Source organism: Grampus griseus (assembly GCF_964374135.1).
Source record: "Grampus griseus genome assembly, chromosome: 13".
In the NCBI taxonomy this organism is placed as follows: domain Eukaryota; kingdom Metazoa; phylum Chordata; class Mammalia; order Artiodactyla; family Delphinidae; genus Grampus; species Grampus griseus.
Window position 1 is genome coordinate 25,567,714 of NC_139007.1, and position 21,155 is coordinate 25,588,868.

At 37.0% G+C, this 21,155-nt stretch overlaps 1 protein-coding gene across 6 annotated transcripts in view; it reads right to left on the reverse strand.

Moving 5' to 3' along the window:
* Positions 1-20,163, reverse strand: part of EPHA7 (EPH receptor A7) — a gene marked incomplete at both ends in the record, with an annotated part of 163,491 nt that extends 143,328 nt beyond the window's left edge. For all 6 annotated transcript variants that reach the window (XM_082669129.1, XM_082669127.1, XM_082669128.1 and 3 more), the window contains 3 exons: positions 11,299-11,968; positions 15,620-15,684; positions 20,067-20,163. In XM_082669129.1, coding sequence (XP_082525255.1) covers positions 11,299-11,968; positions 15,620-15,684; positions 20,067-20,163 — 832 coding nt within the window. The remainder of the gene's footprint in view (positions 1-11,298; positions 11,969-15,619; positions 15,685-20,066) is intronic.
* Between the last annotated feature and the right edge of the window lie 992 nt (positions 20,164-21,155).

Genomic DNA, 21,155 nt, shown 5'->3' on the forward strand with positions numbered 1-21,155 from the left:
AAGTCTGTAGGTTTCTCAGAGGGAGATCTAGACTGAAACTGCAAAGTTAAACAGCGGAGTTTCTGCTCCCTCCCAAATCCTAGGTTTCTGATAATGTAAGAGGTGTTCGCTGTTCTCATTTTAAAACACATTTACCTACAATAGTCACAATATCCAAAACACGATAACTGCAAAAATTTACCTTCTTAGGATTTGGTAAAATACTACAAGAATTTAAAGTAAGTAAAAAAAAAAGTGAAATTTATCTTCCCTTATAGTAGAGGAAATATAAACAATCTACTTGAAAATAAGGAAGCAAAAATCTGTTTATAAATTGTTTGCTTTGTGAAGCAAAATTTAAAGACATTACTGAGCTTTATTTTGTCTTGTTTTTTCTTTTTAAAATATGCAATAATCCAAGAATATCCTGTATGAGTACTCAGCCTCTTTATAATTGTCACCTGAGATTTCCACAGAGGAGAAAACCTTAACTATTCTGCACTTATATATTAAGAGATTAGTGCACAGCAATTTAGCAATCTAAAAATGGATCAAGGAGAACAATAAACTTAATTTTTTGTTCCATTGTGTTCACTTGCATGTTTTCTTTTTGGTGGGAGTAGAGGTGGGCAGTGTGTCTGTGTGTGTACTTATATCTGTATGTGTGCATATGTGTATACACATACATGTGTGTATATGTATATGTATTGTGTGTGTGTGATGTTGAAGTGGAAAGAAAACAGGAAACAGTTAAGTTCTGATTTTACTTTGGAATCTGTCATAAATAAACTGTTAGAACTATAAATGAGGTCCTTAGTTGTCCCATTTATTACAAGCCCCCCAAGACCTTCTAATTTATCTTCAACAAAATTTAAGGTACACTCAACCTTCAAGAAGTTATGATTCTAATTGTCTAGGAAGAGATTATACCCTCAAGGAGTATAAGAATGTCCACAGAACATTTATGTTATAATGAATTTATACATTTGAGTGGGTAAGATACATATCTCACATCTCTTTTCAAGGATAAAACTACTTTACTGGAAAATGTCAACTAACATAGAAACACTATGTGGTATAATTATTTCAACTTTTAAAAATAGAAGATATAAAGAAACACTTTTTGAAATCATCAAGTTTACTTATTTATCCTATCTACTAGTTTAAATTAATGTCATTAATTAATGTCATAGGTAAGTTAATGCCATTAAGTGTCATTGCCTATATGGGAGCTGGTTTAGCTAAAATAATAAACTACTATTAAAATAAACATAGAACATATGTATCATTGGAAAACATAGATTAGATAGTGAACTTACTAATAATCAATTTATTTTTCTCAGAATAAACTTTTATTATATCTAGTGATTCCTTAGATATATTCTACATCTTTCTGCTCCCACCCTTGATCTCTCTCTTTTAGAAAGAATGATCTTCTTAAAAAGTACAATAGGTAATATTAACATAACAGATTGTTAATCAACTTTACTAAATGACAAATACAAGATATCTAGCTAATAATTATATGTGATCAATATCATATTTTATTAATAAAAGCATCACAGTGCTCCCTTCCCTTCCCCGGATCTAGGTTTCTGTATTCAGTGTTAATAGCTTCAGTGCAGGTCTGAGGCTGATACCACCGCAGGTGAGGGGCTAAACTAGATGCTAACTGGGTGACACATGAAACAAAAAATAAACCACAGTATGTGTCCTTTCAAAGCCTCCTAATTTTCTAGTATATTGGAAGCAAGAGATAACATAATTATCAACAGTAAATAATTTAAATGAAAGAACCAAACTAAAAAATTCAAAATCCACAACACCTAAACTGTTAAAATTTTTTCAAACTACTATGCCCCAGAATGTATTTTGCCCTCTTTTCTATGTCATTCATTGACCCCAGACTAAACAAAATACACTAAATAATAAACCTTCCATACTTCTTTATAAGACCACAAAATTTGAGAAAAATAATGTACATTTATTTCAACTGATGTATGTATTATTCTGGGTTCCTGTGAAATGCTATTATTAGGGATTAATATTTGATGTGTATACACAGTTTATAACTTTTTAATGAAGTTGATATTATAGGTAGAAAACAAAAAAGAATGTCTTTAGCTCATTAATTTGACCTAAACTCAATGTTGAGTTGTTTTTGTTTTATGTGTGTATGTGCCCTTCTACTTCCCATGTATTAATACTATAGGAATTAACACAGATTAATACTATGTGGATAACCTAATGAAGACATGCTTCCATAAAAGTAAATTTTTGTGATAATTTGCATAGGATGAGATAACGTGAATTAACTTAAATGTGAGGAAAATTAGAATAAAAGGATTGTCAGAAATTTTCCTCTCTGATTCTTGCATCAGATTTTTATGCCCATAGAGAAAAATATCAAATACACAGCTGGGTTAAATTTCTCCCATTAAAATAATAACATTATTTGCACAAAATAACTACATTATACATACTATTATCATAAATAAAAGCTTTTGTAGATTAGTGATAATTACCTTAGAGAAAATGGCTTGAAGCTCAATAAAAACAAAAATCAAATGAATTGCAACATTTTAAGGTATCACTGATTTATATTTTAACATTATCTTCTAGAAAGTGATGCCAATTTAAACTTCCACTAGAAATATAAAAGGGTGACCATATACTTGCCAAAGTTAGGATAATTAGAAATGTTCTGAAGTCATGTACTGAGTTTCTAAATCATAGGAAGTTAAATCGCACATATTAATTTCGTATTGCCTTCCTTCTTTCCTCATTTTTCCCAACTTTCATCAGGTCTTCCTTCTTTCTGTCCTTTATTTTTTGAATAGTTATCATGTTCAATGTACTATGGGTAGATACAATGTTGATTGAAGATGAGTAAAAAGCAGTATATTTTTAAGTGAAGTCTACAATGTTCTAGAAGGAAATTTTGCTATGATTCTTATTATCACAATTATCCTTCTCCTTTTTTTTTTTTTTTTTTTTTGCGGTACGCGGGCCTCTCACTGTTGTGGCCTCTCCCGCTGCGGAGCACAGGCTCCGGATGCGCAGGCTCAGCGGCCATGGCTCACGGGCCCCCGCCGCTCCGGGGCATGTGGGATCTTCCCGGACCGGGGCACGAACCCATGTCCCCTGCATCGGCAGGCGGACTCTCAATCACTGCGCCAGCAGGGAAGCCCTCCATATTTTTTAAGGAATTATGAGCAAATATCTCGCAAAGGACAGAAGAAACTGATTAACAGTAGCTGTTCCTGGAAAAAGGTATTTGAGACTGCAGCACACAGCGATGGCATTTGTTCCAGATCTATGCACATTACCTATTCACAAAGTCTTAAAAAAACAAGTATTATAAGCTTCTGAAGTGAATAATTTAAAGAAGAGTATAAAAATTGCAATGTAATGTAGTTATAACTGAAATAGCAGAAATATATTTGAATGTGATACTGAATTTACATAATTTCCAATTTATAGAGTAGAGTGTAATGTTAGTTTAGGGACTGATTTCTCAGTTTTGTTTCTTTCTCTTATTTTTCGTTTTTTTTTTGCAAACCAAGATAATATTTACAATATATAATTTGGAAGAAGACCAATATACTCTTAAAACAAAAGCTACTTTCCCATATAAGATAAATAAGCTTTAATACCTTATTTTAGAAAATGTATCAGGCTCTTGCAACTCTCTTTCTCAAGACATAAATATTACATTAGTAAAGGGGGAAATGGCTTTCTGTTCATTAAAAGAGGCAGATGGAGTAGTTAAAAGGAAAGACACATAAAGACAATGGACAAATAGAAAATGGGAATATGATAATGAGTAAATATAAATATTTACATTATTCTCATAGAAATAAATTCCTCATATCTGGAGCAGACTCCTGTTCATGTTTGCTAATTCTTAGCATATCAACTTGCTATATGCTATGAGCAAAATGAAATACAATATAGGGTTCTCTTACAAAGTTTAAGACTAATCACAGAGACTGGACTTACACAACAAGGAATTAACTAGTGATATGAATTTGAAATAAGAAAATATTTGCCTTGGGAGTGGGTAGTATATAACCAAATTTCTCAAAGTCTTTAAGAAATTTGATAAACATTTATTTGGAAGACTTGGGTGGTGCAAGGAACTGTGCTAGGTACCATGGTAGGTAGGTAGAATACTATAAGTAAGTTTTGGTTGTTAAGAAGCTTTAGAAGCTGTAAAAAGAAATTACAAACATTGATAAAAATCAGATCGCATACGAAGATCCCCAGAGAGAAAGGGCAAAGTATTTTTAAGAACCCACAGAGATCTTTTAACAAGGTATAAGTGCCATTTAATTTGAAATGTAAGGAAAGGCAAAATTTCAACAGCCTGAGATATGGTAGGTGGCATTGCTGGTAGAAGAAGGTAAGGCAAGGGAAAAACTAGGAGAACGGTACAGCCAGTATCTACCATCAGAATTTGGAAGAGAGGTCACTGAAGAAATTGGGGATGTGAGAGATTAAAATACAATAGGTAATTGTGATGGTTTATGATGGTTTATTTGTCATGATGGTTTATTTGTTTTTCTGTTTATTTGGGACCAAAGGTTAAGTGATAGGGCATCATAAAAACATCTATGGATGTGCTTCAGGTAGAACAAGAGACCAGTCAGTACCAAGCAGAGGGAACAGGGCTCTCAAGGATGATAAATTACGTAACTCAAAGTTAGAAAAGAATACTAGGGTCAAGTAGGAGGTATTTAAATGCCACCCTAAGAAACAGATAATTTTTATTGGTCATCAGGAACCTGAAGCTTTCTGAATAATACAGTAACAGGGTCTATGTTGTGTTTTACAAAGTGCATTCTGACCGCCCCATGAAAGAACCGGAAGAGAAAAGAAAATGGCAAAGCAGATGAAATATTTAGAATGTTGGGAAAGACAGAGATATAAGTATTTTGAAATTATTATAAATGAAAGAAAGTGCTCAGATTTGTATCACCATGAAGACATCCTGAAAGAAACTTTATTTTTTAAAAATTCCTTGTGATAGATATATGCTCATCTATAAAGATGTGGTCCACTGTATTGGTTACGGGCAGGGATTCTGGAGCCAGACTGCCTTGATTAAACAGCAGTCGGCCACTCTATGCTCTTGGTGATTGTGGGTACTTAAGCCATCCCTTTCTGTGCTTTAGTTTTCTTACATAAAAATGTGTATACATATCATTTATGTAAATATGATTTAATATATAAAATGTAACACTTTTATGTTTTACATACTCTTAGGTATGTTTTTCTCCTTTAAACTGGGTAATAACAGTGCTTACCTCTCTGTAAGACTAAATGAATTAACACATGTGGAACACTTAAAACAGCTCTTGCCATGTATTAATAATTTAAAAACAAACAAAATCTATGACCTGTTTTGTTGAATGCCTTGACTCTCCCCACTTTTAAATCATTTAAACTATACCTGCCATTTACTACTGTTCTATTGCCTGAGCCCTGTATTTTATACAGATGCTAACTTAATTTAAAAACCCATATTTTGGAGATACGGTTCAAGTTGTCTTTGCATGAGCTACCAGGTTACATAAAACTTATACTTATATTGCTAAAAAAGGTTAATGCTCAAGAAAGTTTAAAAACACAGAGAAAGAAGATCACCCACTATTTCACCATTCTGACACATTCATTGTGACGATATTTATGTTCCCATCTATTCTTTTCCCTATGCATACTTTGCTTAATTCTAAATATCAGTGTATACATTTTATTCTCTATTTTTCATTCAAAATTATTAATAAGATGTTTTAAAATTCCTATATCACATTGTTGAGACTTTAAGGACTAAGTTCAATCAAGATGACGCACTTAACTTTGGATATTTAGGTTATTTTCAATATTTCAAATTATATACATTGCTGGAGGGAAAAAAGGTTATATAGAAAGTTCTTCTCTTTCACTGAAATATCTTCCCTGGTAAATTACCAGGGATGAAATTACTGACTTAAAGGATATTTAACTATCTGTGGCCTTTGAGATCTATGTTCATTCACTCACTGCCATGAAATTTCTTTACTTAGCCAACTCCTTGTTGCATTATTAATACTAAGATAATAGCAAGCATTCATTGATTATTTGCTACGTCCCAGATACTATTCTTAGGGTTTCTACATGCATTATTTCATTCACTTCTGACAAGAACTCTATATGAGGGAGGTACTATTTTTATTAGCCCCATTTTATACTTAAGGAAACTAAGGCTTAGAGAGATTGTCCTAGTTTATGCACCTGGTATGTTGTTGAGCCAGAATTTAAAAACTCTGTGACTCCAGCATCTGAGCTATTAACCCTATAGTGTACCTTACATTTCTGTATATATTTGATTATAAATACTATATATCACAAAAACTCATTTGTTATCATGAAAAGTAATGGTACAAATTACATGCTTCTTTTCTGTGAAAAAAACACATGGTTTTCAAAAATCTAATCAACACACACAGATTTCAATATTATTAATGCTATTAAGTTGAATGTTTTAATTATTGAAGTAACATATAACATGTTATATGTCTAAGTTTTACACTATTAATGATATATCTGCTAACTTGATAATAGAAAATATTAAGAAGAAACTATTAGGGAAATTCCTTATAATAAAAACTAGAAATCTATGATTATTTGAGTCCCCCTTTACATGAAATCATCAAAAAAATTACTAAATCTTTAACCCAGAAAATTAAAATTAAGCAATATAAATAATGTAAGCAGCTCACATCTCTATGTTCTGATGTATGTGCATGTAAACTGCATTACATCCTTGGACTTTTTACAATTAGGTTGACCATATATTCTATCATCCAAATCAGAACACTTTTGAAAGCAAAAAGACACAGTGTAATAAGTAAAACAATTATCCCCAGCAAACTAGACTTATGGTCACACTACTTAGAATAAGGTTTCATCAGTTCTTCAGTAACTAAAATCCACTGGTTGAAGTTCAGGACAAATTTTAGGGAGCAGTGTGGTGCAGTGGGGAAAAAGACTTGAACTGATAAACAGGATCCTGGATTCTCATCCAATTTTGTTACTTATTAATATCCCTGAGCTTCAGTTCCTTCCTAAATTGAAAGAAAGAAAAAATAATACTTTCTACCTCATAGCGGTGTGGTAAGGATTAAATGAGAAAAAATGAACATAATTTTGCAGTGTAAACTACGAACCACTTATACAAATCCAAGTTATAATACCGAGTTCCACTTTTGAGAAATACTATTCTACTTTTAAACTGGAATAAAATTGTACAAATGTTCCAAAAATTTCAAATTATATTTCAGAATACGATTTATTAGTCTAAAAATATTTATATATGTAAACTAAAATCTGCTCTCATTTTTTTAAAATGACTACACTTTTTATCTAAATATATTGGTTACTGTGCATAGAAGTTGTGATGTAACTGATATGCTAAATATTTTCAGAAGGACTGTTTGACAATCGAAGCATGCTATCTGTAATTATATTTTTAAATGACTGTAAAGAGATGTTTTCTTTTTTTTTTTTTTTTTTTTGCGGTACGCGGGCCTCTCACTGTTGCGGCCTCTCCCGTTGCGGAGTACAGGCTCCGGATGCGCAGGCCCAGCGGCCATGGCTCACGGGCTTAGTTGCTCCGCAGCATGTGGGATCCTCCCGGACCGGGGCACGAACCCGTGTCCCCTGCATTGGCAGGCGGACTCTCAACTATTGTGCCACCAGGGAAGCCCAAGAGATGTTTTCTTAAAATCACTATATTAAAAAATTAGACAGAAGTTCTCTATATATTAGATTTGACAAACATGTGGTTTTCAAAATTGAGTTATTTTTTCCAAAATCACAAAGAAGTAAAAGCTTTTCCATCAACTGATCAAAACTGTGTTCAGTTTTCACAGTTGTTCATATTTCAAACTATACTTTAACACATCACAATGGGCTGCCATTCTAGAAAGTGCCCAGATAAACTTGCCATTAAGTGGCTAACCACCATCATTTGGCTAGGAGCTCACTAACATCCTCTCCCAAACACTTTAGTTTTCCTCTATATGGGACTGGAGTTTATTTTCAAACTCTTAACAGGATCACTGAAAGGAAACAGGAGAAATACTTATAAAGGCAGGCCTGAACTCATTCCAGAGGCAAGTACTCTCACAGCAATGCGTTGGAATTATGCCCAGGAGGGAAGTGTTTTTGCAAATGAACATAGTGCCACAGTTAAGCATAAGGTATTTAATTCCTTTGTCAACATCACTAAGGTTAAAAATTAAGAACGTTACACGATAGACAATTTACCTGAATTAGTGCACACATCCTTTTTCGGCTGAACCATAAGGAGGCGTCTTGAGTCCTTTAATCACATATTTTTAATGAACTCTCACTGTTAATACCTAATTCTACCTATTCCAATGCAGATTAAAGTAGATGACAGTGAACTAATTTTACTTCATTTTTAAGCACCTTGGTGCAGTTTGCAGGCGACAATAATTTTGGTACTCAAATGTGGTTCCAATTCTCGAAACCAAAATAAATGAATGTGAATAATCTTAATAGTACCACATTTAATGAGATGATTTTGTTCATTTGGAAGAAATTGGAGTCGTCATGGTAAATATATCTCTTTACTGCAGTTAAAGACTGCTTTTCTTACTAAATTCTATACTTAGGAAGTGTAGAACTCAAACAGTTCCTGTTTGTTTTTCTTAACAAGTAAATGTAGAAATCAATGGAGTTAAATCCACAAAATGAAAGAAAAGAGACTATAACTTGCTTTAAACTTTTTTAAACCTTAAAAGAACAGGACTTTTAATATTATTTCCTAGTTTCTTTTTAGACAAATGTAATTGTCTAAAGGCCTTGTGGATAAGGCCTTTTATATGCAATTTTATGTGTCCCGTTTTTAATTGTGCAAACATCTAAAATTCCACTTTCACAATCAAAATCTCCATACTACTGAAACCGGCTGCTTTCACAGCTGAAGTGTGATAGTGTGTTGTTAAAATGTTCTTATAATAGTTACTGTTGAATCCACTGTCATTTTCAAGTACTTGTCAATAAAAACATTTCCAGTCAATAAAAACATTCCTTTTCTTTGACTTAATTAGTTCATTAAGAATATTTCTATACTTACCAAGTGGAATAGCATTCTGCCTATTAGTAGTGATAAATCTCCATCAGTTTTTGATTTCCACACATGTGGAACCTGCAGGATGTTCTACTTGTTAAGAAATGCTACTAGTGAAGGAAAGGAGAAGAGGACAGTGGGTAGACAGGTCTGATTCCTACAGGGAGTGTCAAAGGAGGCTGCTAAACTGGTCAATGGGACCAGAACCTATAGCATCTCTATTTGTTTAGCTCAGAGTTCACTTTACAATGTCAGCTATGGCAGGAATGATAATTGAGTGCTGGGTCATAGGCATTTTATATGCTAGCAACCATCCACATGAAGTATTTTAACTCTTCAACCAGGACAGAAAAAATATACTTGCTCAGTTACTCTACCTAAATAATGTGTGCAGTAGAAATATAATGTGAGCCACATATGTAATTCTTAAATTTCTAGTAGCCACATCAAAAAAGAGTAAAAAGAAACAGTTGAAATAATTTTAATATTTTATTTAACCAAATATATCTAATGTATGATTCTTTCAATATCTAAGTAACATAGAAAATTACTAATGATGTTTGTCACATTTTTTTTGTACTAAGCCTTTGAAATTCAGTATGTAATTCATACGTGCAGCACATATCAATTTAGAATCGCCACTTTTTTAGAACCTCAGAGCCACATGTGGCCACCGGCTACCTTATTAGACAACACAGATCTAAATATTTGTTAAATTATTTCTTGAAATGTTCTACTAGAATGAGACTTTTATGGGGAAGTAATGTGATTTACATAACAAACTACTAGGACCAAGGCATTTAAGTTCAGCAATGAAACAGAATAATATTTGCCAGGATTCTCCTTGCTTTCTGATGGAAACCAGGGCAATACTGTTGCAAAAGTCCCGGCTCTGGAATCAGAACACCCTGAGCTTGAATGTAAGCTAGGACAAATACTACTGACTAAAGTAGCTGCAATCAGCAACTTACCCTTGACAGCCCCATTTTTTTTTCTGTAAAACAGAGATGATAATGTTATCTATCTATTAAATGAACTCGTATGTGTAAAGCACTCAGAAGAGTATCTGCATATAGTAAATTAGCAAAAACATTTAGTTATCATTGTTAGCTACAATTCCCTCTAAATTAACTAGGATGTACAAATATTAAAATTATGCAGCTGGCTTAGGGGTACAAAGAATACATGAAAGTTATTTTGGGGAACGTATTATGTTTTCTAAGTTATAAGAGACATAAGTAATATAACCTTATTATATTATATTATAAGTAATATAACCTTATTATATTTTCAGGATATCCACAAACAGAAAAATATCTATTAATTTTGAAGGTCCCTGTGACATACTTTTAAATAGAAAAATACTGGCCAATTATTATGACCACATAAAGCTATGTAAGAGAAAATTCAGTTTTACTATACAAAGGAAAAGGTTCACTAATTCATATGTTATTATTGTTTCAAAACAAACAGAAAACATCCAGCTGATGTATTCCGATAACTAAAACTTACTTTGGCCCACTTCCACAAAAATGTGGTCTACCTATAATATGACTTATCAGAGAAATACTCCTTTAATTATTTAGTCCAGGAAAGAAATATGGCTTTGGCAGAAGCAACCTCAGAAAGTTAGCAAGGGAAATTTGATGATTTTTTAATCAAAATTTTAGTACTTATAAAAAATAATTCTATAAGTTTGTAAATCTATTTGCATGTGTCTTGCCTATTAGTAGAACTCTTGTTAGCAGACCCCTTAACATCCTTTTCCTGTTATCTACAAGGCCAGACGATATGGGTTTCAAGACAGGAGGAATCACACATCATTAAATCCTGATTAATCTCACCTCACTCTGCCCAATCTCCTCTCTTAAAGCTCGTAGCCCAATGTGCAACTGTTGTCTTCTATGTCAAGCATAGGGCCAATTAAATTTTAGTAACAAATATTATTATCGCCGATATTTATTGCAATATTTACTGAATCCTTAGTGCAGATATCACTATGGGGAATCATTGATAAGTTCAATAGTGACTTTACTTAAGATCTACTCAATTGGGCTGCTGGTACACAGCAGACTCACTTGTTCAAATAGTCATTATTACTTAATAGTCATTATTACTTAAAATCTCTGATATAGAAGAAAGTGCAAAGTGAAATTTTAATAGCACACTTTACTTACGTTCACAAGTGTCCCCTTTTTGCTGGTAGCCTGCTTTGCAGATACATTTTCCAATGGGCACTAACCATTCTCCTTCTGCACTGCAGTGCATCCTGGGGGAGTTTTCCGCCTCTTCCTCTGCACTGCTGACACATGTCCCTCGGACCTCGACTAAAGAGGAAAATTCTGAACCAGTCACTGTATCTGGAAAGACAGCTAAGTTCTCAATAATGGACCAGCACTTCTTGTAGTACACTTTGACCGAAACCAAAGCTATGCAAGCCCCTACATCCTGAAAGGCAAGATAGAATCCCTTTTTGGACAAAGGTCCAATCTCTCTCACCTCAGTGTTAAGCTTCATCTTTCTTTCACCAAGGTCACCTTGGGTAAAACTTTCATCTGCAGCAATGGTGTCTATTTTTACATAGAGGTTTTCTCTTATATTCCTGCCAGTGTCGTAGTCTGTTTCATAATAGTACAAATTAAAGGTTTCCTTGCAAGTTCCCAGGACTCCAGGAAGACTGTTACAATCCCTCAGGGTGAATTTCAATTCTACAAAAATCCTTTGTGCATTGCCTTTCGAAATCCAGTTAGTCCGCAGCCAGTTGTTTTGGTTGGGCTCCATGACCTGGCACACCTGGTATGTTCGGATCGGAGTATAGTTCTCATCCAAACCACTAATTTCTTCCCACTGTAAAATTTAGAAAAGGTCATCAGTCATTCAGCAAAAAATAACATTTGGCTTTTGCAAGTGCATGAGGAATCTTTAGTGTAGCACAAATGCATATCTTTCAAAGAGCTAGGTGAATTCCTACCCTGACGAACACTGCAACCTTTAGAACAGAGTCTCAGTTCAGCTTCATCCCGGTGTCAGAACATCATTTTTGTCGCTTGTATTGTATGCATACAATAAATCTTTCATTTTGCTTAGTATCTGTTTGCAAGTGTATTAGTGTTGCTTTTTAAATGTTTGCTTATGCCAATGTCTCCACTGAGCTTGGGATTTTTATAGACTAAAGCACGTAACAAAATTACTTAAATTACCATTTAATGCATATACATACAGATACATGGCAGAATTCTTGATAACTCCGTTGACATTTTAAGTGTTGATGTTAAACTTAGAGAGTACCTAAAAACACAGGGAAGAAAATGCCAAGAGTACTCTGAAATGTAAAAGCATTCCACAACATGTTGATATTCATAATGAGAAATCTTTTACGATCTTTGCAAAATGAGATATAAGGGAGGAACATTTTACAGAGCTGTTTATTTATTGCAGTGTTATATACAATACTATCCATAATGCCATATAACTATAAATAAGTAGTTATAAAAGTGTGATACATCTTTATAAATAAGTTGCTTTCAACAGACAATCAAATGTACATGGCAAATCAGCATGCTGGATCATATTTCAGTAATAAGCTTTCTGACAGGAAAAATATCAGATGGTTAAAAATGTCCATTCATATGCTGATATAATGTACACTACAGCAAACTCATATATTTTCACAAAAAAGGAAAACAATAAGCTTAGCCAAATTTGCAACAATTTAAAGATTAAGTCCTGTATAATCTATCTATATTGCTCATTAGTTAATAAATTCATTTCACCTAAAAGCCTAAGAGAACAGTTGTTTATGTCCTTTCTTACCATTATGACAAAATTTCCAAGTTTGTATTTATGATACCTTAATAGTGAAATTGTCACCTACTTATATTCATTTCCCAAACAGGAAATGCCAAATATAAAATTATATTAGTATTCTAATCCAAAGTCACATAGCATGAAATATTTAAACTATCGTTTCAAGAAAAGCAGATGGGAAAATAAACTAATAAGCATGTGGTAATGAGTTTTATTTGTAAAACTCGATCAGAAAAATCAATTTACTTAAATGCTCTGTGAAATATTAATTTCTAACTTTAAAAGCAGTTCTTAGAAAACTAACAAGACAGACAAATTAGTAGTATACTGTAATTCAGAAATTTCTTATGATGACATATTATATATTTGCTACAATTTTATTATACATATCATCAAAGGTCCTCAAATGCAGCAAACAACCAATTATCATGTTCAGCTTTTACTCAACACAACTGGAGTTTGTGACTAGTTGATGGAGTACATAGTTTCCTGTTTCAGTTAGCTGCTTATAATTTGCTTGAATGGCCCTTAGCCAAATATAACCAAATTCATCCATTTGGACAAGCAGATTTTAGTCTCTTAATTAGGTTGAAATTATTAAAATAAGTAAAACTAGTAGTAGCATCTACCAAAAAATGAAAAGCTCCATGGATAAATGAGCTCTTTTGAACAATTCCCTAGTTACAAGAAACGAAGGCTAATTATGAGAAAGGAATATATCTCAAGAATTCCTTTTTCTACTTCCAAGAACAATTATATTATTTTGTTCAATGTATGAAAAATCAACTTTACTACCAATGAAACTCAGTTAATTTTAATGTTTAATTAAAAATTTACTCCTGCGGGGAAAATTTCAAGATAACTGTTGCATAAATAACAAAGAGTGAAACGAAATAAATGCATTTAATGTAACTTTTGTTTTATTATCTCACTTTCTAAGAGACCGCAGTGATTTCTACAAACAACACCATTGGGAAAGAAGTCTTAATTCGTCTAGCATGCTTTTATAGTATGCTTATAAAGTTATTTCTAGACACTTATATCTTAATAACATTTTATTTCCAGTTAGATATTTAACCACATGTAAGCCAATCCATTTCATATATGGAATATATTGTCAGTCGTCATTTTCTAATATTATCTGTTGATTCCTAAAGATATGTAGGGTTAACGGTTAACTCAAGATACTTTGGACTGATAAAATGTCCATTTCAGTCCAAGATAACATAGACAGTCATAATTTATCATTTTATGGATTACATGGATGAAATATTACAATAATATATCAGTTTACTTCCCGTTAGAGATTAAAAACCATGCTGTATCTCTATTTGTTTTAATTGATGGATGGTGCAAAATGGGCCACATCTGTCATTGGCAAGAAAGGTGCTTCATTTTTTATTACGAATGTCTTCCTATAGTGTATATTATTTTACTCATGGAAACTACTCCACTTTCAAGAAAAGTATGACATTCATACTTCAAACTTAGCATACTTTTTATATTTAATCTGTAAATATTTGTCATTTTTTATAGCTTTGTCTGACCAATACAGATAGCTGCAATATGATCTTAAGCGTTTCTCAAATATTAATTTAATAAAAAACCTAAATACTTTAAACAGATTTGCATTGTTCACATTTTGCATTCTTTAACTGCTAGCTTATGACATATTGATTTTATGATGTTCTTATACTCAAAAATCCCTTTCAGACTTTCATTCTTGTCTTTGCAAAGTTTCTTACACTTTTTATATCCTCACTTATACTTCATGCTCTTTGACTCCAGACTTTTTATTGTACCAAAGATTAACTTAAGTAACAATGGGGTACATTTACCTTTCTTGGAGCCCCCTTCCTTAGTCAAGGATGAAGTATGTGTCCTGTCTCACAATTAAAATAAGACCTGAAGACATAGACACTGAACTAAAGTAAGTAATATATCTTATATATATTAGTAATATAAGTAATATATCTTATATATATTAGTAATATATCTTAAGTAATATATCAGATATATGAAACATAACGGTCAGAATTTTTTTAGAATCTACTTATATTTTCATAGAATTTTATTGGACAGCTTTCACTCATTTATGATAACAGATTTTTACTCTGATATGTGCGTACTGTGCCATCACTTCTGATTAATAACAACAGATAGCACAACATATAAATTTCAGAAAATCCAAATCATATTTTAGAGCAAATTTTATGTTAAAATATTGAGCATATTACATTTTTAGTTATCTTTTCAAGTATATTTTGAATGATGCTAAAACGTTTTTCAAAAGAGGAAAACAGTTTTAAAGAACTACTGTTTTAAAGAACTACATACAACCTACTTGGTGATGATACTAAGGAAGTATAAAGCAACTAAAGAGGTTTAAGTGAGTTCGTGAAAAGCATGTTCTCTGTAATTAGTTAACAGTTATAGCCTGGAACCTGAGGTATGGTCCCACTCACAGTAAGAACTTATTTTTTATCCATTTTCCAATGTTCTAAATATACCTTGTCTACTCAAAGAACTCAATGCCTCATTATAAGCACAACAAAATATTGAACAAGATATTGGAGATCAAAACAGTTTAAATATGAAGAATGTGAATAATTCCACTGGGGGAGGAGGAAAAGGTTTTATTTCTTACTTAAAAAAAATAAAGGTTGATATTTTATGAGGAGAAGCCCTTACCCCATTGGGTGGAGAGGAAATCCATTCCAGCTCTGTTTGTTGTGCTTTAGAATCCAGCAGTAGTACTGAAAAAGAAAGTTGCATTTCTAAATGTCAGATGAAAAATGAAAACATGTTTGTAAAAGTTATTAAAGTCGATCTAATTTTTTAAATAATTACCATTTTATGATTTAAAATAAAAAGTTATTTACATTAATGAATGACAAAATGTATACCTACCTCTTACAAATATATTCCACTTTCTTAGGGGAAAAAAGATATTAAAACACTAGCATTATAGTTTTTAATTAAAATATTAAAATTAACTAAAAAACTCAAAAGTAGCATGAAAGCAAGGGTAAAAAATTGATATGTGAAGTATACTGATTCTATAGTAATAATATATTGTAAAGAATTTTGTAAACCACTGACTGCTCTAAACTTTGTCAAATATAATAACATTAACATAATAAAGCATACTTCCCTATTACTCCTCAGCCAGTCATTAATTTGTACTATTCTTCCAAAAGTACTTCCTAGTGCCTTTTGAGAATTGGAGCTTTTTTTTTTTTAAACTTTCCACACACAGTGTCTTCTCTTAAGCCAAAATGAATACAATTAACTATATTAAGCAATGTTATCATGAGAAAAATAAATTTCCTATCATTTACAAGATATATTATTGGGTTAGTCAAACATTTGTTTTCAATATTTCTATTTTTTTAATTTCTTAATATTTCAAAGCAGTACGTAATTCTCAAAATGGAATATTTAAACTTTGACTTGACTTTTAAAAAACAGTTGTATTCTGCTTTTATGCTACCATAAAGCATAATACACTTAACTTAATATTTATATAAATGTAATTAATGCTCCTGATGGTATTAATATAAGATAATGCATGCAAATATCATACATTAATATATACCATACTTCCAATTTAACATATTTTATTGCTTTTTAGGACGATTCCCCTCTTAAAGCATTCACTCTTTGCTCAAACCGGTTGCAGAGTTACATGAGTTTGTATTCTTTAAAAATATTTCTATGATTCTATAGCATTTTAGCAAATGTATCAATTTGTCCAGAAATAATGGTGAATACATTTTCAAGTATGTAAATACGCTTACCATCATCCTCAGCAAAATGTTAAAATTTGAACTTAAATTAAATACATGCTTAAATAAACTTTTCAGTGACCAACAGAGGGGAAAAAATGTGTTTTTAAAGGTAACGAAAATTTGTTACGCTAAGAAAAGAAACAGTTTATTATGTGTTCAACTCCTTCAAGCTAGTCAAGGTTATTCCCTATAACTGAAAATGGAGATAGAAACACATTTTTCCCAAAATGTTTTATACTTAAGACTCTCAGGGAGACCATGACAGCACAAACCTTGGTTACAAACACTTGACTCCCTTTCAAATAATAATTTCAAAGCCACACTTTTAAAATACCAAGTTGTACTTCGAACTAGGAACAGTCATAAATGTTTAGATTACTGAACTTACATTAAGTAACTTTTAAAGTTTATTTTGTTTTTGTCCTCAACGTGGACAAACAACATGGATTCCAGGTACTTTCCTTTTGAGATTACTTATTATTATTATTTTTTCGGTCTTCCGCAGTGACAAGAGACAAGTGAATTTTAAACCCAGGAAACTTTCTTGGGTCGTTTTTGAGGGTGAATTAAAACACTGTGATGATTGTTTACTCCTTTTCCGTTACCCCTCAGCACAGCCTGGGGTGGGAACCAGGGACCCCGGCGGTGCGGTGATGATGGCAAACAAGTTAAGAGAGAACAAATGAACAAATAAAACAAAAGGGAAACCGGCCCCTGAGCGTTTAACCAGCTCGAACGATTCACCGTGTCTCCCTTCCGCCGTCCGCTCTCTGTGCCAGCCCGCAAGTGCGCGCTTTTGCCTTCCCGCTCAGAGCACCGAGCGCCAGCGGCCCTTCGCGCCCGCAGAGGCGTAGCCTGACGGCCAACCAGGACCCAGGGCACGCGGGCCGGAGTTCGGGGACTCTGCGCTCTGCCTCGCGGGCCGGGGTGGGGGATGCAGGGGGTGGGGGCGAGGGTGAGGAGCAAGATGCGGGTCGCCCCCGGCGGAGCCAGCCCGGAGCCGGGCGGGCAGCGGCTGGAGCCGGGGCGGGGCCGCCGGTGGGGCAGGGCGGGGCGGGGAGGGGGATGCCAGACTGGCGCGCCCGCAGGCCGAAACATCCATTACGCCTCCGCCAGACGTGGGCACTCCAGGGAGCCGGTGGCGCCCTAGCTCCAGAAGGAACCGGGAGGAGGAGAGGGGCTATCGGGAAGCGTCTCCTCAGAGGGAGCGCGGCGACGGTATTAACGAAAGGAAAAACGGCGGCTGCACTTCGCCTCCAAACGTCAGACTGACTTACACGCGCGCTCCCAGTAGCCGAACTGACCTCCCCGATAGAACGTGTGCGGGAAAAGGGGAGAAGGGGGGGTGCCCCTTCTTCCTGTAACTACCCCCCATCCGCTCCGGAGAGCCAGGCACCTGTTCCAGGCGCTTCCCGGCGCTTGCCCCTGGGTGCCGCGGCGCCGTCTCGGGGCTTGCTCGTTCCCAGAACGGCAGCCCTGGGCCACCGTGGCGCGCCGGGTGCGTTGCCACCGAGAAGCGGAGCGCATTCCTCACCCCCGCCCACCTTTTAAACAGCTCACTTCTGCATGTAAAGAATTCGGCCTCCTAGAATCAGAATCCTCTCCACGTACTTCGCACCCAGAAGAGGAACGCGGGCGAGCAAGCCATTCTGACTGCAGGAACCTCTCCCCCTAGTGATGCAGTTATTTATAGCTCAAACTCCAGCCCGGGTCTGTGCGAGCTCGCGCGCGGGGTTTCGCCCCGGCGGTGCAAACTTTTCCTCGGGTCCCGCTCTTCCGGGGGCATCAATACAAGTTTCCAGGATTCAATGTCCCTAATCGCTAATGTCACGCGAGTATTAGTGTGGACTTTGGTGTGTATGGCTGTGTGTTTCTAGCAGATGTGGGTTCATCTGCAAACGCGAAACCAACAGCTGGAAGTTAAGGTTTTCTCTGAATGGGTTCAGCATCAACACAGGTTGCAGATGCGGAAACTGGGGTCAGAAGGTCAGGCTGGATCAAGGAGCAGACTATGGCGTTTGGCTGTGGGAGAGGGTGTTTTGAGTGACCGAAGAAGGGTCCACGAAGAGAATTTTAAAAAGCAGCACTAAATAACTAAGTTTTCAGGGATAGATGGAGCGAGTACCGGTAGGTATCCACTCCCGACCACCGTGACCTAAATCTGATAACAGATTTCTCCATCCTCCACACTTTAGGAACAAGTAATTATTAGTAGTCTGCTTTTAAATATCAGGAAATCAACCTTAGACTTACAGCCTGCAAGATACGGAGGAGGGCGGGTAGATGGTGACACTGCTCAGAAGCAAGACCTTTCCATTGACAGGATTTATTTTTCCCCAGCTCCAACTACAGGCACCGAAAGGTATTTTACTTTCTGTTAATGGTTCAAAGGAGAAGGGGGTGGGGGGAATAGCCATATACAGGCGTATCTGACTGCCCAAATGAATCCTGGCTCTAGTCAACCAGAGCTAGCCCTCGGGGTCCAGGTCTTTTTCAAGGTTAGACCACTAGCACTCCTTAACTGCCGGACTGTGGGGCAGAGGTTTGGGGGCCTCTGGTCGCCCGGGAGGTATCGTAATCAGTTGCATTGACCCAGCCCGTCCCCTGCCTCCCCGGCCCGGCCAAGCCCTCTGGGCTGCCGCTGTCCCTGCGGCCGCCGGGACCCGCGCGGCGCGCGCTGAATGGAGATGTCTCCCGACCGCGGGGCGCGGAGCGCGCGCCGCCCGCTGCTTCACCTCCGCGGCGTTATTGTTCCGTGCAGGCGGCCGAGGGCCAGCCGCAGGCCCGCGCCGGCTCCTCGGACGCAGTGAGCACTTCATTAGTAACCCGAGCGTTCGGAGCTCACCCAAGTCACGGCGCCTCTAGAAAGGCTCCGGACTCCAGCCGCTCGCCGGCGGGCTGGTCAGGATACTAGAGGCTGCACTCCCCAGTCTCCGACCAACTCCGGCCGCAGCTTACCCCCAGGGAGACGAACGGCGAGAGGAGGAAGAGGAGAGGGCTAGAGGAAGAGATCTGACCCGCCCAGGGTCCCGGAGAATGAGCTTGCCGGCCGTTCCCACACCCCCGCCCCCTGCCCTCCGTTGCTGCTCACGCCCTCTGTACAGTCTGCGCCAGAAATCCCGCTCCCGTCGGGCGAACGGCCCCGGGAGCGGGGCTGCAAGCTTCTCGGAGCAGCCCGCTTGCCACCCGCCCGCCAGGAGCGGCCCGAACGTTGAGGGGGCGGGGAGCCGGCGGGGGAGGTTCGCCCGGCTCCGGAGGCGCGGCCGGCAACCCCGCGGACCAGCCGGCTCTTGCAGGTAGACAGCTAAATAAATGTCAGAACAAACTTTGCTTTCCCATCACCTTACCTTCCTTTGCAGCCTGCGCTTCCACGGTGTGTGCAAAGCGGAGCAGCCAGATGTAGCATAAAATAATCCATGAAGGGTGCCGAGTTTGAAAAACCATGGTGCATGAGCAGGTTTTATCTTAGGTTTCAGTTGAGTCGCAGCTTTTTAAATGCTGTTTGCTCCGGAGTATGTGGGGCTTTTTTAAAAAACAAAAATTATTGCGCTCCACGCATCGATTCCCTTTCTCGATCTACGGCCGGCTGCTCCACGTTTAGCTTTTAAAAAAAAATTTTCCCTCCTTTGGTCCGCACGGTGTTTGCTGCCTGCAAGTCTCCGACTGCAGACCGGCCGCTTGCTCCACACTCCAATAATATCAATTAGGGGGGAGGGGGGCGGGGCTCCGAGCCGAGAGCCTCTGCCACTCGAGCTGAGTGGCAGGCGCAGCCGGCCTCCCAGGCGGCGATTCCCAGGGCTTGGGGGCGGGTCCCGGCGAAACGGCCGCCCCGGCCTTGGGGGCGGGGTTCGGGGCGTGGGCCAATCGGCGGCCAGCGGAGTCAGGTTGCGGGTCCAGGATTCCCTCCAGGTTTTGAGCTCCGGGCTGGCGCTGGATGCTCCGAGAAGGCGGACGTGGAGGGCAAGCGAGGTGCGTGCTGCTGTGGGAGCTTTGCTTTTAGCAACCGCAGCTTTCGTGGAGCAGAATCAATCCTAAAATAACGCTCCCAATTTACAGTCGTGTTTATAGCGGTGCTCCTCGCGATCTTTAGAAACCAGAGGGGATGCAAGCCATCTCTCAGCTACCAAGCACGGAGCCGGGACAGTGAAATGAGCTGTGCCTTTAAGTAAAGTGCCTTTTACTTTTTTGTTGTTGTCACAACCTCCGCGGGTTGGGTAACTTTGTTCTTTTTCTTTCTTTAAGGGTTACTACTTCTCTTTTTCTGTAACTCCAAAGGCAGTTAGCTCTAGGCACCACCCAACACAATCCCTGGAAGAATAAAAGTAACCAAATGTATTATGTTCAAACAATGTTTCCAAGAGTTTGAAACAAGCTTTGGCAAAAGAACCAGAGGAAAAGGGAGTGGAGAAAGGAAGTCTTTTGTTTTATGTGCCCTC